General features: G+C 40.4%; 3 protein-coding genes across 8 annotated transcripts in view; 1 reads left to right on the plus strand and 2 right to left on the minus strand.

The window, feature by feature from the left end:
• Window positions 1–4545, plus strand: part of LOC113579355 (neuronal PAS domain-containing protein 3) — a 219504-nt gene extending 214959 nt beyond the window's left edge. For all 4 annotated transcript variants that reach the window (XM_027013213.2, XM_027013212.2, XM_027013214.2 and 1 more), the window contains one exon: window positions 651–4545. In XM_027013213.2, the coding sequence (XP_026869014.2) occupies window positions 651–2086 (1436 nt within the window). In that variant the 3' untranslated portion in view covers window positions 2087–4545. The remainder of the gene's footprint in view (window positions 1–650) is intronic.
• A 4578-nt stretch (window positions 4546–9123) lies between these two features.
• On the minus strand, window positions 9124–21441 carry egln3 (egl-9 family hypoxia-inducible factor 3). 3 transcript variants are annotated; one of them, XM_027013208.2, is made up of 5 exons: window positions 20623–21440; window positions 11991–12110; window positions 11146–11282; window positions 10969–11042; window positions 9124–10862 (listed from the first exon to the last, which is right to left on the minus strand). In XM_027013208.2, exons 1-5 carry the CDS (start codon window positions 21196–21198, stop codon window positions 10834–10836), a joined length of 936 nt encoding a protein of 311 aa, XP_026869009.1. In that variant the 5' UTR covers window positions 21199–21440; the 3' UTR covers window positions 9124–10833. The 3 variants fall into 3 exon arrangements, with proteins under 3 accessions (XP_026869009.1, XP_026869011.1, XP_026869010.1); XM_027013210.2 differs by lacking the exon at window positions 20623–21440 and adding an exon at window positions 19215–20391; XM_027013209.2 differs by lacking the exon at window positions 11991–12110 and having other exon boundaries at window positions 20623–21441.
• Window positions 21442–23725: 2284 nt separating this feature from the next.
• On the minus strand, window positions 23726–26312 carry sptssa (serine palmitoyltransferase, small subunit A). Its single transcript, XM_027013166.2, has 2 exons — window positions 25915–26312; window positions 23726–24397 (listed from the first exon to the last, which is right to left on the minus strand). Exons 1-2 carry the CDS (start codon window positions 26015–26017, stop codon window positions 24297–24299), a joined length of 204 nt encoding a protein of 67 aa, XP_026868967.1. The 5' UTR covers window positions 26018–26312; the 3' UTR covers window positions 23726–24296.
• Between the last annotated feature and the right edge of the window lie 1474 nt (window positions 26313–27786).

Below are 27786 nucleotides of genomic sequence, written 5' to 3' on the forward strand. Positions count from 1 at the left end.
AACAATGTCTTCCTCTTATTACTAATGTAACTAAAACACTGATGAGGGTGTGCACCAGATCCATGAGGGGAAAAAAAAGAAACAGATGAAAACAGAAGATAAAAGCTATTACTTTGGGGGATAATTAATCCTCTTGTAACAGTAATGGAGGTGACATGTTTTCAATAAGTCAGTGTGGGATAACAATCTAGTCATTTGTAAACTTCTGTGTACTGCTGTGGTTATGCATGGACCAAGGAACCTGACCTAAATTAGAGTAGAGCAATTTGCACAACTCCCTTGTCTATAGCGGTGTTAGACGATTAGTCACCGAGTGATGACTGCAACTTCTGCTAAAAGTACTGCACCACAGAGCTGACAGCCTGTGTTTCCCAAACCATCTGCAAATATAACATCTGTGATGAAGATTCCTCCCTCATCAACAGATCTATAACCATCTGCATCTGTGCCGTATCATTTAAAAAAAAATTACCCTATTGATATCCACAGTGAAAATTTTCTGCAAATTTTTAAATGTTTGCCAAAAAGTTTTCATATGTAAATATTTTGTGTTCATCCCTATTTATGTATGTTTGCCATAACACAAGCCAAAGCCAAATGACTTTAGGCCACCTTAATCCTGCTCATCAGCTCTCCCACTTCTCTTCCAGAAGACAATGACAACTCCAAGTCGGACGGGAAGGGGAATCAGTCCTCAGAGAACAGCGAGGACCCAGAGTCGGACAGCAAGAAGCCCGCGGGCCGGCCGTCGGAGCAGGAGATGAGGAGGCAGGAGGAGGGAGACAGCTCCAGCAACGCGGAGAGCCAGGACAGCGACGACAGCCTGGAGCCCTCGGACTGCGAGCCCGAGCTCAAGCAGGAGCGTCTGGCCCAGCTGGGTGGCCTGCACGTCAAAGTGGAGCGCTACGGTGACGGCGAGGTGGCCGAGCTGCGGGCTTCGCCCGCGTCTTCCTCCGAGGAGGAAGAGGAGGACGAGGAGGAGGAGGAGGAAGAGGAGGAAAACGACAGCGGCATGAGGGACTGTAACAGCGGAGGGGAGCTGAGCGGCCCGGCGGCCAGCAAGCACCAGAAGAGGAAGAAAAGGAGGAAAAAACAGAAGTGGGAGGTGGGACATCAGCGGCTGCGGCTGTCTCCCTCGGCAACGGCAACCACCCCGAGCCCCGGCAGTCTGGAGCCCCCGCTGAGCGAGCAGCCTCCCCTGTTGCCCCCCCCCTCGCCCACCACCGCCTCCGTGCTCAAGATCAAAACGGAGATGGCCGAACCCATCAACTTCGACAACGACAGCAGCATCTGGAACTACCCACCCAACCGGGAGATCTCCCGCAATGAGTCACCCTATAGCATGACGAAGCCTCCAGCCTCCCACGATGCCTTCCCCTCCCCCCAGGTAGCCATCCCGGACTCTGTCCTGACTCCGCCCGGCACAGAGAGCGGGGCCAATGGCAGGAAGCCCAACTTCACAAATAGCAGCAGCAGCAGTAGCAGCAACAGCGCCCCCACCTCAGCCTCTGGCCCCGCCTCTGCCGGCCTGGCCCCGCACTCCAATTCGTCTGCATCCGACCCCCTCTCCCCACCTCTTTCGGCCTCGCCGCGGGACAAGCAGCAGGCCACGCCCACCTCACAGGGGCCCCTCCTCTACAGTAGCGATCTGGAGGCCCTCCAGCGGCTGCAGGCGGGGAACATGGTACTCCCGCTGGTGCACCGGGTCACGGGCACGCTCGCGGCCACCAGCACGGCCGCCCCGCGCGTCTACACCACTGGCACCATCCGATATGCCCCTGCAGATGTCACCCTGGCCATGCAGGGCAACCTACTGCCCAACGCCCATGCCGCCGTCAATTTTGTGGACGTCAACGGGCCTGGGTTCGGCATCGACCCCAAGACGCCCATGGAGATGCTGTACCATCACGTGCACCGGCTCAACATGTCCGGCCCGTTTGGGGGTGCGGTCAGCGGGGCGGGGCTCACTCAGATGCCCACCTCCAACGTCTTCACCACGGCAGAGGGACTCTTCTCCACGCTTCCATTCCCAGTCTATAGCAATGGCATCCACACGACACAGGCTCTGGAGCGCAAGGAGGATTGAAACAAACCACCAAGACCATATTACTGTGTTCGACTTCAACTGTGTTCAAATGAATCTGTAGAGGCATAAGACTGTGTTTCAAGTTGGGGGGATAAAATGGAATGTTCTAGCACTTTGAATTCCAAGCAATTGAGCTTGTGTAACTGAAATGAATGGTTTCTCTTCCTGTATCGTTCTATCTCTCTTTTCTCTTGCGTCCTCTCCTTCCTCGTTCTCTTTATTCTTTCTCTGGTTGTCAGTGACATTTTCTCTGAACAAACTAAACAGGCTCAGAGAGTTTTCTTTGGCCACAGAGAAGTCACAGTGCCGTGGTGTGTGGTTTCTCTGTGGTAAAGCAAGGTGTACTTTTTTGACTTAAAGGCAATTCAAAAAGGAGATTGACATGAAAAGAAACTGTTCTCATTTTTATCTTGATGTGATCAAGTTTGACGCTGACAAAAGGATGTTACCCTGTTTGACTTAAATGAAAGGGGTTTAGGGTTCTTTCTTAATGAGGGAATAGTATTTTAGAAATAAGGCTTTTTCTTCGTTTTTTTATAGCTCAGATTTAACTTACAAATCATGCATTTAAAAAATAAGCAATTTAGCCGGGTATTGACCTGTGAACAGAATGTCACTACGCACTCCCAGGACTTTGGAACATGTCAGTGTGAGATTCCTCCAGCTCCATCTTTTTCCAAATCCATGGTGCTATCATCAACTAACCCTCACTCAGCTGGCTGATGTAGGTACTGTTCCAGAGCTCAGCACGAATGACAACTTGAGAGATTTTCTACTGAAAAGTCCAACCTCTAACAGACAACTTTATTTTTCTCTGGGTTCATCCACTGCAGAAAGTGGAAGAGGCCCTTATGACGGCTTAATCCGATTGGGCCAGAGAGTAGCGAAGGCTCTTGGGGTGGCACGATCTGATTGGGCCAGAGATTGGCGAAGGCTCTTATGGTGGCTTGATCTGATTGGGCCAGGAAAGGCATCTGGAGCAAGCTGATTCTGTTTCTACCTTTTAAGTGAATCACTTTTTTTCTCTCAGTGTAACTGAGGCTAATTTTTGCATCATAAACTTGAAGATGAATGTGAAACTCTAACAGACTCTGGTCAGAGGTTTTTTCCCCTACTCCCTCTTTTCATTGGAAGCCTGGTAACTTTTATCATCAATACCACAAAATCAGTTTACCTATATCCTTCATGGACTCTGAAAACCACATATCAAGGAGATTGTAATAAGGACATGCATTTTCAATCAAAAATGTGTTTTGAAAAATCACATTCCTAATTTTTTTTCCCCCCCACTGTTGCCAAAAAAAAAAAAATTACTGTCACAGTTTGATGTTAAAAACACTGTGAATTATCATTTGAAAAAGAAAAAAAAAAGAATGAAAGAAAAGTAATAAAACAGAAGAAAACGTTCGTCTTTTGGCAGCCATTCATCACGTCATCTATTACCAAGCGTGATAACCGTAAACGTGTACAATGTGTAAGTGTCATTGGCTGTCACTCTCCATAGCGATTTCAGTGTGTGTTACTATATGCAGTATATACCAAGCTGATGTAGCTGTTTCGTCCTTTGTCCTCTCTGTGCTAGTTTGGGCTTGGGCAGGGAGACCCTAGTTCCCCCTCCTAGTCCCCTACAGTCTTAGTGAACCAGTGGAGGTTAGTGGGTTTTTGTGTGGTGGCCTTCCAGTGTAGTGTCACCTTTATGCTGCTTCCTTTCTGTCTGTGTTACTTTTCTGTTCCTGCTGTTGCTTTGCTGTCGTGTAGTCTACAGACCTCTCTCTTTTTCTCAGAGATAAAAGACTCTTAACTAGCTCAAAGGTTTAAGGAGCCATTTTTTTGCCACTGAGGAATTCTGGGATTGCTGTTTCCAGCTCAAAACAGATGAGGATTAAAACTGCAGTAGCATTTAGACCTAAAGTCTGAACTGGAACCTCAAAAGCCCAAGTTGTGAAACATTCCCAGAGTCCCTTGAGCTTCTCACGTGCATTGGGTGTATTTCATTGGTTTCCACCAACCTGTTGACTTCAAGGACCCTGCAACTCACAGGTAATAAACTAAAATGATCATGGCAGTATTTCAGGACAATAAACGATTTTAAAGATTTCTAAAGAGATGACAAAAATTTCGCACTATAAAATCTATTTTTATAGGTGTTTTGGAAATGCATGTTTACTAAGTTAATTGTTTGGTTTTACTCCGTTTCGTTCGGTCCAGGAGCTTTGTTAGAGTTCAGTGTTTTTTAGTCTGTCCTGCAATGAGGAAGGGAAGCCTGGTGTCTTTTTACAGAATCGGGCGACTCCCGAAAATCAGGAAACTCCTGTCTGTGGTTTCTGTGATGTGATGTAACTTAAACCCAGGTCATGATGTTGGTGTTTTTAAACGAGCTTGTTGTTGTTGAAGTTGCAGGAGAGCTTGGTGTCACTGTCGGAGGTTAGTGGGACTTCGGTGTTTTCCACGCTGGTGAAATGGGGGGGGGGGGGGGGGGCAGCTCAGAAACAGACACTGTGAACCAGGAAATACACCCATATGTTACAAGCAGACCAGCCGGGCGAGCTGTCTCAATGTTTCTGTGTTGTGTCAAAATGAGTGCTGGTGATTTAATCTTAAACTAATCTCAGCTGCTGTCAGATAAATAGTGTTTAAAATTACAATATGAAAAATCACTTCATTACCTGTGAAAACTGTGTCTGTGTTTTTAACTATTTCTTGTACAATTATACAGATTCTTTTATGAGGAACTTGGTGCCAAGTAGCTAAATACGGGAGAAAGAGGTTCTCTTAGTATCAGTGTTAACAGTGTTATAAATTCTAAATACAAACAAATTAAAATATTAAAAAGAGAAAACTATGGTACATTTTTATTTTGTTTTTCTTTCGTTTGTTTTAAGTTGTTTTTATTTTTTATTTTTTCCAAAAAAAAAAAAAAAACGTTACTAACTGAAGCTAACTGAGTGCCTGGCTTATTTTTTGAAAAACATCTTTTTTCTTTTTTTTTTCATTTACCATGAATAATGCTGCAATTCAGAAATGTACATACTTCATTTTACAACAGGGTTATTTTATACTTTTGTAGGTTTTCATCAGTTTAAGCAAACGTCATACATGGTTGTCTTTCTGTAACACGGTTCTTTACCATCTTACAGGTGTCATTTTCATAATAAACTTCTCTTGGATTCGTTACAATCTGGCATCATTTCTTTTCCTTTCCGTTCATCTCCAGTAAACACCACACATCACTGATTTTCCTCCTTTATTTGTATCCTCGTTTATTTCTGTTGTTATTTATTCTGGACTTTTTTTTTTTTTTCCTTCTTATGAGACAAGCAGTTGACGTGTGCGCTGTTTGCGTCACTCGTCGTTGGTTTCACGACTCTCGGGGGGGTCACGCCGCAGTCGCGCCACATGCAACCACTGTCCCCCCCGCAGTAGGCTGCCCCTTCGCTCACTGGGTCCGGGACTGTCCATTCTGCCCCCCACCCTTGCTGGGTGTGGGACAGTCATGCTATTCGTATGCCTGCGCCGAGCGGAGCAGTGGGCAGGGGTCCAGTACATGTCCTTTCTGTTGAACAGGAGCTGACGGGTATATTCGATGCTCTCTCGTACCTCCCAGTCTCTTCTCTGGGTTTTCAGTTAGCGGGTAAAGCAAGCTGCACCCTCTGTGTCATCTGCTATACTGATCTCACTGTAACTCCAACAGAGACACTGAATAAATGGGGAAAAAAAACGAACGTCTTCTTAAAAGTGTTTTATTTTCGCGTGCGTTTCAGTGGTGTGCTGGAGGAGCGTGTGCGGAGGTGAAAACAGGCACAGTTCTTCTGGTGCCACTGGGCTTCAGGTGGAACTAGGACGGCTCTGCTGCTGCTGTTCAGAACGCGGCGCAGTGGCCTTCAAAGCCGCACAGCTCCCTCGCTCTTACTCACCCTCTTTCTCCATCATCTCTCTCCACCTGTGTCTCTCTGTGGGTCTCTCTGCCCCGCCCCCAACTGCAGGCACTGAGGGGAGGTCACAGCCAAAGCCCAGCAAAAAACTCCAGCCAACTTTAAATATTTTACGCAATTTTAAATGAAGGCCATGAATGATAGATCACAGGAGAGAGGCAGAGAAGAAGGCTAGACCTGAAACCTCCCTAATGACCACGAGCTGTCCATCTCCCCATACTGTCCTTATTGGGAATCGTACTGTGAATTCATATAGTATCTCATTAGGTGTGTGCACATCTGCAGGTACACAGCACCTGGAGAATACATGAGAGAGAGTTCACTCTTACTAACTCATGGCACGTAGAATCTTTACATAGTTTAGTTTTACACAAATAGTGATTCTGTTTAAATACGTGTTTGTTGAATATACATGATAACAGACAGCTGATACTTATGATTAGGCCTTTTTAATATAAGAATAAAAAATTAAGGGTTTAAGCAAAATATGTAAAAAAAAAAAAAAAAAAAAAAAAAAAAAAAAAGCCTATTTTCATTTAAAAAAAATCATGTCAAATTATAGTAGATCGCTGACATTTTTTAAAAATGCTATATATATATATATATATAAAAATTACAGTACCATTCAAAAAAATGAAAAAAAAAATTATAATATTTAGACTGTAGGAACTTATTGCTTGAATATTTCTTATCATCTTTTATTGCCCCGTGTTATATTATTTCACTGCAGTCCCTTTACTGCATTCTATTCTTTAAAATAGGAATGTTAGATGTGTTAGATCAACAGGGCAGATTAAGCACTAAACACATTACAGTTTGAATCCATTCAGGAATATCAGAGTTATTAAAAGAGTACATAATCCCTGAAGCAGAAACAGATAACGAATTTATTTTTTAAAGTACTTAAGTTCCGGTGACTAGACATAGGGAACGCTTTGAACTAAGAAACTTGTGCCGCTGAGATGATGCGTTTCCATTTCGCGAGATAATAAATCTGTGTCATTTAATGTGTGGCAAGAGTGACATCTAGTGGTCTTGTGAGAAATCGCTCTACTGTGAATTTTGTATGGCTTAGTAAAAACATTACAACGTTACAAGGTAAAAGGACTGGTACTCATCTATAGTAGTAAGCATCTTGATCTCACAGCTCATACCTCAATTGCCTTGCGGTATTCTAAACAGAACAACTTTAGGACAAGAACTGGTTCAGTCGTGTCTGGATCAACGTGCCCCATGCATGTTCTATGCAGGTCATACCTACTGTTTTACATGACTATGTTTTACAATTTTTGGCAGAATGATTGTGACTATGTACACTGGCATTTCAGCAGCAAAAGGCTAGTTACGATCAACAAACAAATGACCACTAGAGGGGGTGCTTAAGCAATAAATAGATCCTAGCAGACCTCTGGCATGGTTCATAAGAGTAATACGTGTAAACATGCTGGTAGCGCGCATATAATTAAATAAATAGCTTCTCGAAGTTTCCTATAATTGTCAGCCATCTCCGGTGATTACCAGTAATTCTTGTTTACCCTACGCACGTCCACCTCTCTCTTTTTGTTCCTGGTAACTGCTCAAGGTTAATCACTGGATCCCCAAGCATGCAAATAGCCACCGTTTCTGAACCCAGTGAACACACGTGGTAGACGGTACTGTTGGGTTCGCTACAGTGGAGGTGAATGCTGCGTCTAAAGCAGGAGCAGTCCTGCGTAACCGTTTCCCACAACCCCCCTCAGATCAACACCGTTCTAGAGGAGTACAAGAGAGGAAAAAGAGGTCTGACACTGTGCTTCCAGTCCAGTTTAGCCCAGTGCAGTCCACCATCAGGTCCCCCTACTGATTGGCGGTGCACAAAACCTGTGTCCAAGGTCAACACAGAGAGCTTTGGTTTAACATGGGGCACAACCAAGGTGAAAATGGCAGACGGACATGCACAATATGCGGTAATGACTAGATTCCTGCCACTGGTCAAGGGATGGTCAGTGCAAAGATGAACAGGACAGGTGTGGAACAGTCAGACAACAGGGGCAGTTGTGAGGGAGAGACAAACAAGGAGTAGTTCTACAACCAGTGCAGGGCAAGGTGACAACTTTGGCCTTTGACAAGATGTGTTTAACTAACTAAAAAGTTAAACACATCTCCAGTAATGACGGAGGTTAGAGGCACTTTTGGACAGTACAGGTGCTGAACTTGCAAACACAAACAGGAAGTAAACAGAACAAATACACATTCATTTGAGTGCGCTCAGGAAAGACATTTACGGCATTTACCATCTCCTTCACCATTCACCAAAGTTGACGAGCAAACAGGCCCCCGTAACCCTTCTTAGACAAGCAGCCGATCTCTGACCTCAGTCACATATTTACATGACAATCGATCGAGCTTGCACAAGGCCCAATGGGGAAAGCATCGGTTTACTGGGTGCACACAGCTTGTAAGCAGCACATAACAAGCAGTTTCAGGTTGGGGGGAGGAAGCTTGCACTCTCTACTGTGCACGCACACTGCAGTCTTTACAGAGTAGTGTTTACACCCCGCTGAGAAGCGCGAGATACTGAGCATACTGGGTATGCAGACGAACAAACTGCCATCATCACAGAAAAGAACATTGGTCTTTTGACACACGGGCGATTACAAAATGCACTATGGAATGGTTTGTTTCCCCAATATCACTCGGTACACTGATCAGATAGTGTGGAAGGGCTTCCACCCAGGGCCCGGGTCTCGTCTCTCTTAGCCAGTTCCACTGCGGAGGTCATGACAAGGTTCATTCTAGTTCTGACTGGGGTTTTGATGAACCCAACACACAAAAAAATAAATCACTTTTATCATCATATGGTGTGAGCAGACTCTGTGCATTTCAGAAGCAGATTCCTTACTTGAAATACATAAAGAGAAAAGCATAGAAAGGATGCAGATACACAACATGGAGAAATGGTATAATAAATCTCATGATGAACACGTAGGTCCGCATACATAAGGCGGCTTTAGAAGAAGTAGGACCTAGCAAACGTCTAACGCATCTCTGCAAAGAAAAAGGGATATGGAAGAGTGCCCAGGAAGCCGAAGACACCAGCTGCAGAGGAAGCACACAAACAGCCAATTAACATGTGGGATTCTTTATTTGCCATTTACAAGAGGGCATTAGAGTTCTTATCCACCAATTTTGTCTAGATAGTAACAGGTTTAACCTGGTAAATGTCATCATTCCTAGTGTGCACATAATCTTATCAGGCTTCCCATTATTTTTCAAATATAATGAACACATTACATTTACCAGTGGACTACAGTATTATAGAAAACCAAAAATTTCTTGCCCTAATGATAATCAAACGTGGCGAAGCCATGAACGAAGGCATTCTTACGTCATCTATGAGCAGCGTTGCTGACCAGCATGCAAGTGGACACATGGACCAATATGTTTCCCTTTACTTTAAACAAAAACAAAACGCGAAGGGGCACACAGTCTCTAATAATAAGGACACATTAAGTAGTTATTAACTTTAAATTAGAAGATTGAATGACAATCAGCACATCTAGATTATATACAATCTAGTCGCATGTGAAGCTGTTACACATCTATTGAGGAAAAAAGCTACTTGGTATCCTAACCTACAGTACACCAATATCTGGAATGCAGATGTGGCTAATCCTTGGGGCGAAGCCACACTCTGATTTTAAAACCATTTTGATTATATTCATATACATTCTTATCTAGAGGCTTTGTTTGTCAAGTGCATTGTACAAATCCTCAATTAATGAGCCAATTTGTGAAGAGTGTGCTGATGGCACTGGTTACACAACCGCTGAGTCAACCAAACTGCTGGAGTTCAGCGAGAGTTTTCAGTTCACTAAATACTAATCCCATCCTAAAGATTCAAGTGACATCTACATCATGGTGGTCTCTCATTATCTGATAGATATCCACCATTTAGTTGTTGCAAAATCACAGTGTGTCTTTCTAAATTTAATTTCTTCAATTCAGGACAATTCCAGAGAGATCATTTCAGGAACAAGAAAGAGGTTTTGAAATGATCAAAATCACACTTCATGATTACCCTCTGAAACCAAGACAAGCTACTAGATGACAGTAACAGGCTTCTACCAATATATAGTTGAGTGATCATGTGAACTGAGCATGTCCACAACACACTTATACAATGATAAACAAAAAGCACAAAACTATTAAAACCCATTACACAAGTACATCAAGGCAAGCCCATTAAAATGAACCTGTTGTAGAACATAGAATGTTATAGACTGAAAAGTATTACAGTTTGGTTTTGTTTTTTTTCTTATAACTTTGTGCCAAGGGCTTCACAGGTCACATAAATCATTAGGTGATAGTGCTACTAGGGTTTGAACCAGTTTATTAAAAAGTCACTTTAAAGTACAGATATGAAAGCAGCTACTCTCACATAATTAAACAGAAGCTCCGGAAGCAAACATTTCTCAAAGAAATAAAAATAAAATGACAACAGTACAATGACACTTAATGGTCATATGTTTTTTCATATCATACCCCCTACCCCAGGAATCTATTCAACCATCCTCATCATCACAAACACCACATAAATTCAATTGTGCTGAAATGCTTGTGTATAAACGTAGCCATTCTCCTGCATACACAGAGCAGCAAGGCAAAGAATATACACCGAGCTATAGTTTCCAACACCACGGACGCTTGTTTGTACAGGGAGAGGGGGTACCTTTAGTGCAGCATCACAAAGAGCCAAAACAACGCGAAATGCGTGTGCACGCACACGCAGGCGCAGGCCACTCAGTGAACGCAGTTGCGTCTGAAACTCTTCAGCTAAGACGTGGTGCTGTCTTGTGAAGAAGCTGGGAAAAAAAAAAAAAAAAAAAAAACATAATAAAATGACCCTTAAATGACCTTTGTAATAACAAAGAAGAGACTTGATGTACCACTGGCAAAAGCTAAACAAACCCGTCAAGTCTCTGAATCTTCTTTTTGCTTCAGCTCTCTCCTCTGAGTCGAAGTACCACACAGTGATCGCATACCTACAACACCACAACAGAGTTTCGGTTTGTTTTCCAGCTTATAAACACTCCTCACCTTGCAACAGACCCGCATACTTTTGTGCACGTGCACGCACACACACACCTGGTAGAAAAAGACGGCTGTACTTCATGAGGATTCCTCCGGTCGGACCAGAAGAGCAGCAGTCGATCAAACAGGGGCTCGATATCAGCTACATATGACTTTCCTTCAGGAAATATGCGCAGAACTCCACCATGCTCCTGGAAATCAAAAATGGCATCATCATCATCCACAGCAGGCCTGCTGTGTGCAGTAATGTACAAAAAAGACCACACGGTAGGGCTATGATGATGACCACATTACCCCAGTCCCACGGTTACGTGATGGCAACTCGTACACATTTATTCTCTCTCTCACACACTGTGTTCAGAGTCACCCAAACTAAATTAAACTTAATTTGTGTGGCTTCAGGCATATTGTTTGGTGTGTGCAAAATCAAGTTTTGCTTTTTGTAACTTTTCTCTCTCCCCGAACATCTTCGATCCGCAGTAGGCCCGTTATTATTCATCATCATTATTATAGTAAGCGGCCCAATAGCTGTGCAACTAGCACTTACTGTACCAACTATTTAATACATGTTTCCTTTTAATGTTGCACTTTGCTATTTTCAGTCTCAACTCCTAGGCAAAACTACAAAAATTACTTAAAGTTAATGTTGTGATTTTGATGCACTATGAAAAAAAACAAATATCAGGCCATAGCCTAGTTATTAACATTATTATGGCTGTAAATGTGCCTAAAGCATTTATAGTTCAATAATAGAATAAAGTTCATTTAATTTACAAGTTGCATACAATTTTGGTCTTTTTGGTCAGACCACGGTGAAAATGTTGCTTTCTCGCCGTGGTAAGAAAAAATCCATACCGTCACAGCCCTACCACATAGGCCAGAAATAGGTCCTGAAATACCTTAGCGTTCCAGTGTTTGTTGAGGTAATAAATGCAGGTGACACACCGCCCATCTCCATTGGGGTTATCTACGTGTTTAACATAACCTGCCCCATTGCCTGGATAGCATGCTACCATTGCCTGCAACAAAACAACACATTTGTTAGGTGTGCACCAGAGGCACTCAGTTGCAGCCCATTTAAATGTTGATCATCCAGATAAACAGGCTGCCAGTGGGTGTAATGCACATTGTTTTAGCTTAAGATACATTGGCTTCCGGCTTAACCACCAACTGTGGCAAAGCTATGGGAATAAAGTCCCTAAAAATTTTATTTCTCACCAATGGATTGGATTGCTTTAAATAGTATCAATTCATAATTTGAGGTTATGGTGTAAATGTGTTTTTAATACCAATCCCTGTGTAATAAATTGCCAAAATAAATTAGACAATTCACCAGGATGCTAAAACAGCCTATCTACAATAGACACCCAGGCTTGGCAACTGACTTGTTGGTTCTTTGTAGAGGTTGGGGTGGTTGTCGCTATAACTCTTGTAAGTGTAAATCACCAGATCTCGTTTTTGTTTCGTTTTTTTAAACAACACTTTTGGCTTTATTGCACCACATGTGCAGCAGTGTGAACCCTCCACATTGCTGCTGGTGTGAACAATCTTGGCGGTCAAGCTTCAAAAGGACTACATGTGTATTCCTTTCCAGCCTCTGTCCAACCGAGTCACATTAGCCCATGCAATTTGATACACCTACAGACATTCTTTATCAAAATAAAGTCTCCGTAGTACCAAAGCATTCTAGTGTTGAAAAAGCATTGACATTTTGATGAGTTGCACAAAACCAAGTAGGTGCTTTGCGTTTTTCTTCTTTTTGTCCATCCCTCTGGCCACAGCACGGAAAACGTCAGGGAAAAGGAACACGGAAGGAGTGGAGAAAGCAGTAGAAGGAAAAGGGAACATGTAGGTAGTGGAAGGAGATCAGCGGGAGACCTCCACATGTGCTGGGCTTCCTCTGTTTATGTCACTGGTTGGAAACTTCCATCAATCAATATGGACCCCAGCGCAAAGTTCTAAAGGCCTGGCAGACCGATCTAGACACATGCTGGACCCCACAAACTTGTCCGTTGCAAGGCATTCTGTATACAGCATAACACCACACCTCTCTGCCACAAAGGAGCGAGGGGGGGGGTGTGTGTAAAATAGTCCTTCTCCACACAATCCCGGCCCCACCTCACCCTCTGACCCCGCAGGCAGGCTTGCACGCGATAATATACCCTGCTGGTTATACCATACATATCCCATTATAAAACCCGGAAAACAAATATGCTCTGCAGAGTACAATAGAGAATACTGCGCTTCACCCATTCCTAACTATATTGCAAATGGGGTGTGTGTAATGGGATTTTGCATTTATAAAATAAAAAAAAATAAAAAAAAAGGACCTGTAGTAGTTACTTAGTTACTGGGACTTAAAGATTACACTCTTGGGGGAGAAAAAAAAAAAAGACACTTTGAAATTCTCGCCAGTGAATTTTTTCATAAACTGATTATAGTTTAGATTGAAAATGCAAAGAAAGCGACATATCACATATTCAATGTTTAAAGTTGAGGCCCTATTTAGCAAAGAACTTTTGTATTTTAATCAGTTAAATAGCTTAGAATAATATCATAAAACTTAAGTAAACAGTTCAGTTTATTATATTTAAGTTTTTCAATTTACATTTTAGTTAAAATATCCAAGCTATCCAAATATTACGACCAGCCGCATACATAAAAATAAAAAGAAATTTGTCTGATATTTGAGTGGGGAACGAGACAAGGTTGTTGTTAGTCTCCTCTTTTCACACTGTATATTGAGCCTCCAGCTCAGGGGATACAACAATAGTTACTGATAAAAAGGTATGTATATAAAAGCTGAAGCGCACTGCATTATATGCAGATGACATTTTCTTATTTTTGAGCAATATGCTTGTGTATAAAAGGTAGCCATATTTGGGAATTATACTAATCTACCTAAAGATTTTTCTACATTTTGGATATTCATTCTGGACCACTTATCATGGCAGGAAAAGTTGATCTTCAAAGACGGGCCTAATCCCTTTTTTCCATGTTGGTTCTAGAGCTGAGTCTATAAAGATGAATGTATTGCCACAGTATAGTATAGAACAATACTCCCATTCAGGACAAATAGGAAATGATGACTTGGCTTAAAATCCTAGAGAATCCATGGATTAAAACCAAGTTCAAGATATGGAATCAAGCTATAAAAGAATAGAATTTAAGTAACATGTTAAGAATAATTAGATGGAGTGTTCATGATTCAGAGTGTATACACAATAAACTGGTTTAAATTGAGATGGTAAGAGGAATAACAGCTTTCTGAACCTCATGGAAACTGCAGGATTTTCAATCCCTGAGGAATGTTGAACCTTGAGAATCAGGTCTTATTCAACACAAAGATGTATAAGGGTTTAATGGAAACTAAGCACAACAATATATTAAAAACAAATGGGAAGAAGTAGGTAATTGTATTATTCCATATGAGATGTGATTTAAGATCCATGAGTTACAATGGAAGTGTATTAATGCACAGTCTTGGAGAAGTTGATTAGAAATGTAACGTGTGCTTCTTTTATTACTCCAAACACACCAGTAAGGGGAAAACCACAGACTATGTGGGGGGGAGAGGCCGGTTGATCACTGGCACGTATTCTAGCAATGTCCTGTATTAAGATTCCATGGAGCCTAGGGAAGTATAAATTAATTTTACAGTGAATTAAAGACATTGTCCTTGGGGATGCTAAATTTTGACCCATGTTCAGACAAATATTTAAAGTGCATTATATTAACGGAAGGAAATATAACAAGGCAGTGCTTAACTCCTTATCCTTTGATGAACCTGATAATGGAAGTAAATGTAATACATTTATATATTATAGAGATTATAGATATACACGCTTGGTGTATTGATGGCTATTTATGTCATACACATCACTTATCACTGTTTTGTAGAAAACAACTATATACAATGTCTGGAAAGGAAAAAAGGGAATAAATAATTTAGAAATGGAGATTCTACAATATATTTATAATATATTTTGTAATACATGTCATTTCTTGACTTCAAATATCTGCCTTTGCAAAAATAATTACAAACATTATTATTTATTTATTATTATTATTAGTAGTAGTAGTAGTAGTAGTAGTATTAATAATAATAATAATAATAATAATAATAATAAAACAGTGACAACTGGCCTGATTTTTCATAGCTTTCAAATTTACCATTGTAATGTAGAAAATAGTACTAATAATTCTAACAAACTAGTTCCACTTGTAATAGACACTGTCTAAGCCAAGACGTTATAGAACTGAAATAGGTAATTCAACACTTAAGATTTTTATAGGCTATATAGATTGACATTCAGGAACACCAATTTTAAGCGATTGACTTTTGCGCTTTTTATCTTGTAACTTCCTGTTTACATGACTAGCTATTATAAAACAAAATAGGTCTGCCTGAGAGAACTGGGAATGAATTCTGCAGTCCCTTTACCATTGCCAAATGTCTAGACGACATTTTATGGGTTGGGTGGACATAATATTTCCATAAGTTAAGTCTGGCCCTTCTGCAGAGTCATCCAGTCAGTGTTGGGAGAGGTAAGAAAGCAGCCTAATGTCACGGGTGGAGGTTTTGCTGTAATTGCGTCGCCAATGCCAAACATACATGATTCACGTCGAGACGAAACCGCTCGTAGAATGTGTTACACTTTGTGAGTTTGTGGAATTATTTATATTTGGGTAATTCATTAATTGCGAACTCAGTTACTTAACCGAGTCTGAGGAACGTGTGGTAGTCAACACAGAGGGTAAAGCAGTAAATACAACTGCTCACAATTACTCTGACAAAAATTCAGCCACTATTCATATAGCTGGAGCATTAGTTAACTGGAAGAGGGTTAGTTAGCTGCAGCTACCTAGGTTCATGTTTACTGTGTTGGTTCGGTAACTAAAATCATAGTAGTTACTCTTGACGTGACTTGCTCTCATGCTCGAACTCAGCTGCTGATGAGAAACCGTAAGTATAAAGGCAAAATAAATAAGACAGTCTCGTCATTGAATCTATGGTTAAATTCGGTTATTTATAAATTTTAACAATTCTAAACATACCCTCAAACTTCTGATAATGTCTTGAACATAAAAATGAAATGTTTCAAAATCTAACCCTTTTCCCCCACTTAATCATTGTCCCGACAGACCCCACTCAATTCAGTGGTGCTCATGTTTACATTTCCACGGCAGTTTTTATCATGGTCCCTTTCTCGCGATAAGGGCACATACGTAGGTTTGCCGTCATAGCGCACTGTAAACATGTATGGAGGAGTCTGGAAAGGGGAAATGTGTGTGAAGAGAGAGAGAGAGAGAGAGAGAGAGAGGGAGGGAGGGAGAGAGAGAGAGAGGGGGTTGGCTTTCTGCCAACACCATGAAGGTTTAATGGTAGTGCTACGTGTTGAGCGTGAGGCTGCAGCTATACTACACCCAGTACACAGTAAAGCCCTCCCCAACCCTCCCCCCCTTCTCTTCGTCCTCCCTCAGGGGTCAGATAGCAAGTACACGCAGCCCACTTTCATGCACAGCATTCCAGCTAAATTAAAGGCTAGGCTACTCGTGTATAACAAAATATGGAATCTTTCATTTGAGCTTGCATTTGGACTATTGTATTAGTTGCTCCAATAATAATACATGTTCTTTATCTGAAACGTTACGTCATTCAGAAGTCTGGATTTTTTTTTTGTTTGTTTGTTTTATTGCAAGGCTACTTTGCTGAGGGACTCCTGGATTTTATATATATATATATATATATAAAAATAATGTATGTATAAAAGTTATAGGCTATGTGCATTCTTTGATTCCAATGTAGAAATCTTTCCCTAAAATTAAATTTTTCCCTTTACTTAACTATACACCCACATTTACAAGGTGCTTGCATGAGAATTATTATCCAGAATGTGCTGATCCCATCATGTCAGCCATCAACCACATTCACAGTTTCACGTCCACAGTCAGTTTTGCAACTTGCTGTCCTCCATTTATTAGCCTACCAGTTGTCTAAGTGGATTTCAGATCTGTAATCAGCATAAACAACTTTTATGTGAAAGTACTGTAGCTACGTGATGTTTTCTTGAGCCTAACACAGAAGTCAGGATAGTTTTCAATATTTTCACTACCTCTGCCCCAGACTAACCTGATAAGTGCTTTTGTGAAGGACATTACACTGGTGGTAGAAATGGCTTTTGGTCAAAGCCAGTGCAAGATTTCACAAGGGGGAAGAGGGTACAGGTGACTCTGCAGCTGACTAATGTGAAAGACTCACTTCCTCACATCCTGTTGCCTGGCTGGGCTTCCTGTGAAGTGGAAACTGTGGAGAGAGTCACGTACTACTCTTTATGCACTCTCTCATGGCCAGATCCGACAGCCTATCTGACATTCATCAACTACCGCACCACACCATGACAAATAGCTACTGTAACTGTACTAAGCATCCGAGATGAAGGACAGTGACTCAACCATTTGGCAAGAGACACGTCATACACCAACATTAGCTGCAAATTATAAGTCCAGTCAAAAAACTTTAACGCTTACCAATATCTGCAAAAATCAGATATTTCACATTTGTGTAATCACGTTAAGGATGACAATGAGAAATGTGTTAAATCTATAGTATTTTAGCATTGCTTTTAATTTATTTGCCCAATTTAAAGAAACCAGTCTAGTGACATACTGATCAACTTTTTTTTTTTTCTTTTCTTTTTTTTTTTTATAGCAGGGGTGGGTAGTAACTCACCAATTGCATGTAGGGTTACTTTACTAGTGTTTTCATTAATTTGCCTAGTTGTCATGGACTATTTTCAAATTATTTTTAGTCGATCATTTACATTAGTTGATTTCTTTCTTTGCGTTAATTATGTTTTTTGGTGTATTACTTTGCTGTGGCTCATACTCCTCGCTTTAAAAAACAAACAAAAAAAATAACAGCAGCAGCTAGTAAATGTCAGCTTCTATGCTGTTAAACATTGCAGTTCTGTACTGTGATAATAGATTTATATTAATTTATACAGGCATATTAGCCTCCATGCAAAACAAGAGTGCAAATCTTGTTGAATTCACAGTTTATAAAATTCCTGTGCCCTACTCAATTCTATACACTGCATGCTCACAGAAATCTGCAAAATACGGAGACTGAATAGATGAAGGTCAATATGAAGAAAACGTTTTTAAAACCATTTCCTGTCATGTGGGCATACATGTAGCCATGTGTACTGTTGGATCAGTGGCATACCTGCAGCCTCCTTCCCATCTCTGCTGAACAGTTTTAGGCAAGCCTTTGTTCAGGAGGTCTGAATGAAGTTAGAATAATCAGACTTGTGTATTGCATATCTCTTATACACCACGACGTTATCATGTTTCTAATCTACTGACATCCAGTTACTTTTCTTCCTGCCTTTCAATTTACACCCATCTAGAATTTTGAAGAAAAAAAAAATCACAATCAAGAAATTAGAGTATCTTGGGAAATAAGAGACAAAAGAGAGTTGTGCTTGCTTAAACAATAATGAGGACATCAGAAGAAAGCAAGAGAAGAAACAACCTTGTTTGGATCAGTGTAGTTATGTGCGCATGTAACTAAAATCTAAACTAAACTAAAATTATGTGTTTTAATAGTTATGCTCACCTGAAATGAAGGGATAAGAATCCAAAATGTGACATTCCAATATAATAAAAATGAAAAGACCAAAAAATGTTATATCCTACACTTTGTTATTATTAGCACAATGATTTTCACTTTGCTGTGAAATACTTAGTACAGTTACAATTTTAATTAAATATAAGCAACCTAGGTGAACAAAGGTATTTTTCTAGTTCAGAACCATAATACTTATGTATATATTCCGAAGTCACAGAAATCATGCAAGTTTGTAACATGCAGTAAATAATACTACATTTTGTGTTATGCTCCATGGCGTGTTGGTGTTTATGAGACCCAGACAACTATGGAGCATAACACACAATGAATATATCTAACGTTTGGCAGGTACATTTGGGGTCGAATTTGTCGTCTAGTTTTGTTCCAGTCTACAGCACAGTGCAGTAACAGGGTTTATTAGTAGTAATCCTAGCAATAATAATTTGTCCAAATACATTTTTATAGACAACGGTTTCAACGAGACGCTTACCTTTGACCGGTCGCGGATAACGTTTTTGCCAAGGCGTCCAACGCATAGAGATATAAGCTTGTCAATTAGTTTTAACAAGAAGTTGATCGCTTCTGTGTCCTTCTCGGTTCCACTAACCCACGTTATCTTATCACCCCTTATATGTCTTTTGGAAACTCCCGAACCTCGACCGGCAAGTTGCCCATCTTTCAAAACACCTGAACAGTGCATTTGTTTCACCTGAGCCAAGACCATGTGGCCAACTATTTCGCCCAGAAAATTATCCGTGTAGAAGAAACCTTGATCTAACAGAGCCGGCACAATGTGCTCCAGTGCCAACTGCTCTAACTTCAAGTCTTCCAGATGCTCAAGAAAAGGCATTTTGCTACCAAGGCGTCCAAAGACAACTGCTTAGCGACGCTCGCAGTCGCGTAGTCTGTTTCAGTCTCAAAGAGCTGGAAAATCCATCGAAGTCAGCAACGAAGAGAGAACATAAAATAACTGTTGTAACCGACGTTCGTCTTATTTATTTGGCTTTAATCCAGCTCCAGACCACGGTTCACGAAACAGGATTTTAAAAAAACACCTGCCTGATCATGTGGGACGTGCAGATTGTGTAGTAGCGCTCAGGGGGCGGGATTGACCCAGCAAACCCATTCACTTTGTTTGACTGTGTCGGGAGAGGGGCTTATTGACACGTGTTTAGCGAAAATGTATTCATATGTTCACACAAAGACAAAAATATTAACGTGCACTGACAAACACCAAATTTGTACACAGGCTACCAGATTCACCAAAGAAGCAAAACGTGATCATTATATTCGCGAATTGTATTATTAATGCCTATTCAGCCTAAGATATGAGTATTTGCATTTGATTTCAATCTAGTATTACCGGTAGTTTTTCGATTTTTGGTGACATTTGGGATTTTAGGACATACACATTTATTGGGGTCTGTTAGGCGTCTGAACCGCCATTGAGGAGCGCGATGGCCGCATGTACGCTAGCTCGAGCAGCACGTCCGTTCCAACACGCGCATGGCGCGCGAGCAGAAGCCCAGCAGTCGCGTAAAGCGGAAATGTGGAGATTCTGCAGTCGTTTCATGTCGCGAATGGAAGCGCATATCCGAATGTAAAACACCAGCGCTATAACAGTTAATGAATAGGACAGTTTACCGTACACTGAAACATTATAGCACCCGTCATCGTATTGTACACTTTAACACGCAACGTCAGATGATGTAGAACAAAAAATAAATGGTGTAAATGTTTCATCAAGTGCCATGGTATGGGGTCATACTTGGGTAACTTATCGCTAACACGTTAAGCCTAAAATGTATTAATGCAAGGATAATTGACATAAAGCTTAACATAAGCGCTTAGTTAACTACGGTCTATTATTTTACCGTTACAAATAATGGAATACTGACCTTGTGTCTCCCTCTAATTTTGTAGCTCCCAAGTTTGCCGTCCGCGAACGTGATAAGTTTGTCCATTCTCGACAACAGAAAGCCTATGTTGTGACAACCGGTTTCAGTCCCGTCTACCCAGGCGATTTTATCTCCTCGAATAGCCTTACTTTTGTCCAGTTTTTGGCAGGCTAGCTGTCCATCTTGCATTTTCCCACCTTCGTGAACGCATCTTACTTCTTGCAGGATGCGGTCTCCGACCTTGTTTCCCAGAAAGTTGTCTATGATACACAAGCCGTATGAATTCATACATGGGACTATATACTGTAAGACTAATTTGTGTGTGTTAAGTCGTTTGTGTTCTTTTGATTTGGGTCGGTTACTGCGTGGCTTCCTGAGCTGGCACGGCAGACCGCTGTTCTCCCCGTCCTGTGGGTCTGCGCTTTCGCTGTTTCGGCCACTCATTACTGAGTACCTGTGCTGCACTTTCCCCGTCCCCTCGCCACCTGTCGAAACGATAACCATCCCTTGAGTATCATTTCTAGCATTGTCTTCGGGGAAAAAAACTTCCGAGAGACTTTCCTGATGTTCTGCCATTTGCCTATACGGTAAGCGACCGCGCACTTATCATTCTCAGTTCATGTGTGCGCCTTGTGCGTTACGTGAACAACACAAATTTATCACGCGCAAACATAGACCGCGCTCAAGTCGCACAACCTACTTATGTCAGTTTATAAATCCACTGAGTCATAAATAAAATTCATGGGAAGTAACTTGAAAAGTACTCAATAGCCTAACTGTTAGATAAGAGATCATTCAAAAGGTGCGCAGTCGTGTGAAACGTGCGCTTTACACGAACTTTTCAAAATATTTGCATACACGAAACCAGGCGTCAGTCCATTAAAGGAGGCATTATGCTTGCTGGGCTTTAAAGTTATTTTTGACTCCACTTTGTGGTAGTGTGTTTGTTTACACCTAAGTTGGTGCATTTGTTTGTGTTTAAAATATTTGATGCAGGGAAAGCGTTTTTGGATGCTCTTGTTTTTTCTTAATAGAGAAGGAATAGTTAATGCATCCCAACTTTAGCTTAATATAAACCAATATGAATTCAGGAATAAATATCTTTTCATAAATATATAATTAAATCTTTTTTAATTGGTGCTTAGGATGAATTACTTGAACCTAAATGAATGGTGGAATATTGCTTTTATTATGTACATTGGAACTTAAGTTTTTCTAAGCCTAATATCAACACCATTCTAAGGACAATCATGCACCCTGAAGTAAGGTATAGTTTCCTCAGGATTACTGTTTGTTTGGCACAATCTCCTCGGCAAGTGCTTTTTTTCCCGAATCTTTTACATTTATCATCATGCTGTTTTTTTCCCCATTACTAATGGTAATCATTACACTCGTTTGATATGTACGGTGTGTAAGCGTAGTAGTTCCTATGTTCAGCTGTTACTAATTTTACAGGAACTGGGTCATTTCCTTGAAGGATTTCCACTATGGGTATATGTACTTATAGCAGATTGTGTGGGTGAATTCAAAAGTACTTCTCAGAAACAGATTGTTTGATAATGAAATATCAGGATTTTTAGGGTGATTAAGATGAATACATTGCTAATCAAATATCAACAGTCACATTTTAAGTTCTGTTCCACGAAGTACATGTACATGTAATATGAAACTAGTAGCCATTATGACCTTTAAGTAGTTGTGTTTAGCCATAGCTGGTAAGACATCTTCATATTGATTTGCTATATATAGTGCCAGAAGACAGCCCACAGAAAGTGATCTGATCATGTTTACCAACACCTTCGGGCAGCAGCTTAAACCCACAGAATCTTATTATAATCACAAAGTTGCCAGGACATTCTATTATTATGGCCAGGTTGGCAGGACATCCAATTTGCACTGTATATGAGGTGTGAACTCTAGGCACTCCTTGAGCATGTACGTGAGAACGTCCTCATCCTGTAGTTTAAACAGTAACCAGCTGCTATTTCCATTCCATGCCCCTACCAACAAGATGAACTGGGCAGAATATCATTGGATGATATATAAGAACCCACCCACAATACATTGTGCAAACAGCAGGCCTGCACATGTACAGATTTCTACATGTTAATTGGATTTTTCAGGCACATTAGACATTAAAACAGTTGTTATTTTCCCCAAGACTTACATAATTGCCTAAAAGAAAGCAAAAATTCCAAACCACCAAGTTTCTTTGCTGCTGCTAATCTTTTCAGCTACAAATGAGTAACATGCTAAAATACTAAACTAAAATACCACTAGTTCAAAAGCTTATCACATGCCTTATAATTATGAAGAAAATTAAATGTCTACATGCTTGGAAAATGAACCTCAAAACTGCACTTTGTATGAATTTACCTTTTAAGATCACCTATGTAACTGTCCCACTATGTGTAAGGGACAGAGTACTGTCATACTCTGCATATGACGTCCACAATAACATCCTAAAAAACTGGAAATTGTAGATTGTATATATGCATAGTATACATCCCCTCTTCATTCATCATAACATATGTATTTATTCATTAAACTGCATTCCATTTCCTTGCGTCTCTCCTCAGCCACGGGCAGAGCAGTTACAGAAAGCATTTCACTGTCAGTTATACCATGTATGACTATGTACGTGACGAATAAACTTTGAACCATCCCATTGGTCCCACCCACACCAACTCCCTCCACCCACCAATCAGCCCCCACCTGCCCCCAACACTGTCTGTTCCCTTGCATGTGGCATTATTTAGTGGAAGCTACAAGCAAGGCTAGAACAGTGCACTAAAAAGTAACAATTTAACAATAAGGTATATGCATTTAACTTTCAATACATATGATCATCTAAGCTTCGACGAATGGCAGACCATCAATTTAAGTCGTACCCAGACACAAGCCAATTTTTTTTAAAGAAAGTTGCTTTTTTTGTGTGTGTATAAAAGATGAGATTTAGAGATCAAGAGCACATTTCCAAAATGACTCCTATTGCATGCTGGATAAAGCATTCAGTGAAAACAGTAAAATAAAAAATGTCACATTTCCTATGACAAATCTTGTGCAATGCAATCTATAAGAGAAAAGAAAGGTGGCTACATGATACAGAGAAGAAAATATTTAATGAAGTAGTTTTTAAATACACAGAATTACCACCTGAGAGACGCAATTAGCTTTAAAATAAATCAGATTTACTGCACACGCAGCTTCCTGCATTGGGTTATGTAGGAGGTGACTAAGAAAAAAGGTTTCTGTACAATGCTTCACTGTGACAGTCATTTTACCATCAGCTGAAATAAATCTTTACAAAACATTGTAAATATGTATACAATGAAACATACACATTTATTATCACAAAATATTTACCATCTCAAATTTGCCATTAACAGAAACAGAAGCATTATAAAACATTATACATTATACAAAAAGACGCATTATTTAATAGCAGGGCAGTATGTGCTGAGAGACTGCATACTTATATGCTCTGCGTAGCCACAGACATTAGGACAACGATGGAGTTATCTATCGGATTCCTCGGCCTGTTTCTCATCAAACTGTACATGTTTCCACAGATTAAAGGCGAAGGTTAAACAGTCTTGCGTGAGAATGTCTCTTTCCATCCACCAGAGGGAAGCCATGGGCATCCTGAAAAGCATCAGCACCGCAGTCTGTCATTAGAGCATTTCAAAGTAGTGTAAGATGGCCATGATATGCTGGGGCATGAACACATAGCCAGTGTAGACAGCCATTGCTGCTACAGAGACCAGGAGAGAATCTGAGATGATGTTAAAGAAACCTCCAGAGAAAGCACTACTGAACATGAGCTAAATTACACTTGCTGTCAGAAATGCAAAACAAAACAAAAAGAACAAAAAGAAAGCCACACTGCTTTTGAAGAAGCAAAGCAAATAGTCAAGTGATCAACTGGCTGGCCAGTACTCCCCTGGATCAGTGGTGACAGGCGTTTGCATTCTGGTCTATGACATGAAAAAAGGTGCTAATGCTAAGTTTCCCCTCACCTCTCTCATACAAGGAGAATCACAAATCCTATTTTTCAGACAAATGCTACTTGAATTTCCTTTGTATTTAACTTTGTATAAAAACTCATTCTGTATCCTTAAGTTCAATAAAAGCTATCTGCCTCAAAATCCTCTCACTGGAAATGTTTCCGTCTTCCACAACATTGATCCTTTGCACCCAGATCAAAGAAAAACTGCTAGTCCCGACATGTGCATCATTGTTTGCCATGAGCCCAGTCACAACTTTGAGCATCTGAGAAACACATATCTGTCACTGCAACCTGCATTTGTGGCCTAAGCAAATGGCCTAAGCAAACATGGCACTTTAGTATTTACTGTATTACTATGATTTGGAGTAAACTTGTTTTAGTAACATTAAAAATATCAACCATAGATGAAGTGCATACTTCTTTTAGATAAATATGTGTAAACACCACCTTACCAAAATCCTTTACAGATAAAATTTTCTAAATATCTACAAACACGACTTGAATTTGAATCACTTAATTTTAAATTCAACTGTTTTTGAATTATATTTTCTATTTTATAAGAAAATGAATAATATAAGAAAAGGATTAATCTTTTAACATGCACAAGTATGTTAAACACTTGTTGGTGTTTATAGGACACTTTGATTTACTTTAATTTTCTGTTAAGGTGTAACTAACTACGCTGGTCTTAGGGGGATTTAAGTAAAAATAAGGGCCCATTACTGTGCGTCAGTTCTCAACAAACCTACTCTGAACACCACTTCCGCCTACTTCCGTGCTGGCGCAATGACGTAAGACAGTTCAGAAATGTTGTGATCGACACATGGAATAAAAAATGTAAAAGGCCATGACGTAAAATTTAAGCAACGTTCACGGCGTCATTCAGCCTCATCGCAGCGTATTGAACTAACGCGTGGCCCAGTTTCACAAGTCACTCCAAACAGCGTTATAAGTTCCCCAGCCAACTACACCACCTTCTAACGAATCACCCCACACAGGCCGTTCAACTGAACTCTGCCAGGTTAGCTAACATTACCTAGCGCTGTGAGGCAGGAAATTATGTAATGTTTTGGTGAATCAAAGATCTAAAGCAATCTAAGTTAATTAATAAAATCAGGTTGCTGGAATAAGGTAAATAATTTTACCCATTTGTACGGTGATCCAGTACGATAGCTAGCTATATAGATACATAGCTAACGTTGCTTACCTAGCTGGTAAAAGCAACGTTGGCAACGATTTTGAATCATGAACAATACGAATAGAGCCATTTCTAAAAAGGATACTGAAGACGGTCCGCTCCCAAGGCTCCAGCATGTATAGCGCAGTGACAAGAAGGTACTGGTAATAAAACCAAGATATTTGTTTCCAAGCGTCTCCAAACGCCATGTTATCAATCTGCTTCTCTCGGTTCCTCCGTAATCCTTCCGGTTTTCTCACAAACTACGGCTTGTTAGGCATCACAATGACGCCACGAAGAAGGGGAAAAAGCTGTTTCTTGGTAGTTTGATTCTTTTGTTACATCGAAAGACTAACCTTAATTTTACCTTAGTTTTACGTTCTAATCCTATTTGTAAGTACTTTGCTCAAGATTCTCTTATGCGTAGTCTGGTCAAACGTTAGTTTGACCGCCCTCCTAATTATTTAGCTCAGGTACCACTGCTATAAGGTGGAGAAGGGTATTATTTTAGGCTGGACAATCTCCAAAGGAAGGGGCACAGCTACAAATGGGCAGCCCATAATGCCACATGGGAGGGCTTAACTCAGAGTGCTTTGCTTTTGGTTGTTTAGAAGTCCCATACAGTGACTTTCTTTTAATGCTGGTTTTGGTATTCCTGTTTTACAGAATATTTTACAAAAATGTGCTACGGAAATATAGAAAAGTATACAAAAATATTGAAGTACATAAGTTTTTATAGCTACTCTTTATAGCTTTTGATTTTTGGTTGGATTGATTAATCTCCTTTTCAAGGCAATTGGCCTTTTTATGTGAAAATTTGTGATCATAAAACTTAGCCATCAAGGTTATATGGCCAACCTGTTTGGAGTTAAATCCCTTCCATTTGCATAGGTGTATATAATCAAGCACATAGGCATGCAGCCTCCATAGACAAAAACTCACAGTAGAGTGGGTCATACTAAAGATCTTAGTGACTTTAAATGTGGCAATGTCATAGGATGTAACTTTTAATGAGTGAGCTCATGAAATTTTTGCCCCAATAGATCTGCACCATCAACTGTAAATGAACTGCTTGAAATGAACGCATCAATGAGCAACAATACCTCAGTCACAAAGTAGTAGACCATCTGAACACACTGAATGGGGACTTAAAATTACCTATGCTCTGTTATAATGCAATCTGGGTTTTCCAAAATCACAATTCACTATCTGGAAATCTTATGGAGGAATCTGGGTTTGGCGGATGCCAGGGGAACGCTACATACCAAAATACATACTGCAAGTCTGGTAGATGAGAGATGAGAAAGAATGGTTTGGGTTTTTTTTCCATGGTTTAAGCTAGACTTCTTAGTTTCAGTGAAGGGAAACGATAATGCTACAGCATACAAAGACATTTTAGCCAATTATATGCTTCCAGATTTGTGGTAACAGTTTAGGCAAGGCCATTTCATGTTCCAGCATGATTGTGCTGATTTCATGTTCCAGCATGATTGTGCATGATTGTTTACAAAGCAAGGTCCATAAAGGCTTTGATGGATTTGGTGTGGAAGAAGTCCAGTGACCTGCACAGAGTCCTGACCTCAACTCCAAAATTTCTAATTTATGTTATATCTTATGTGAGACCTATTGATACATGTCCAAATGTGCACAGTTATTCACTTATGCAAAATGATAACATAGTACCAAACATCTGAAATATGCAGTATGTCTTATGAATTGAGCATACAAATAATTATATACTTGGCAATGCTAAAGGAACCCATTTGGTGCTTTTATTCTAACAATATTAGAATTCTACACACAACAATTCTCGAAATATTAAGCAATATAAGAAAGGTCTTACAACTCTTCAGTCTCAACCACTGATTTATTATGAGACGCAGACACCTTGGCCCAAGCCTGGATAGTACCAGTGCGGCAATTACCCGTCACCCGTCATCCAGAAGGGAGGACACGCCCACTCCTGCTAGAGATCGCA

The sequence above is a fragment of the Electrophorus electricus genome, chromosome 13 (genome assembly GCF_013358815.1).
Source record: "Electrophorus electricus isolate fEleEle1 chromosome 13, fEleEle1.pri, whole genome shotgun sequence".
In the NCBI taxonomy this organism is placed as follows: Eukaryota; Metazoa; Chordata; class Actinopteri; order Gymnotiformes; family Gymnotidae; genus Electrophorus; species Electrophorus electricus.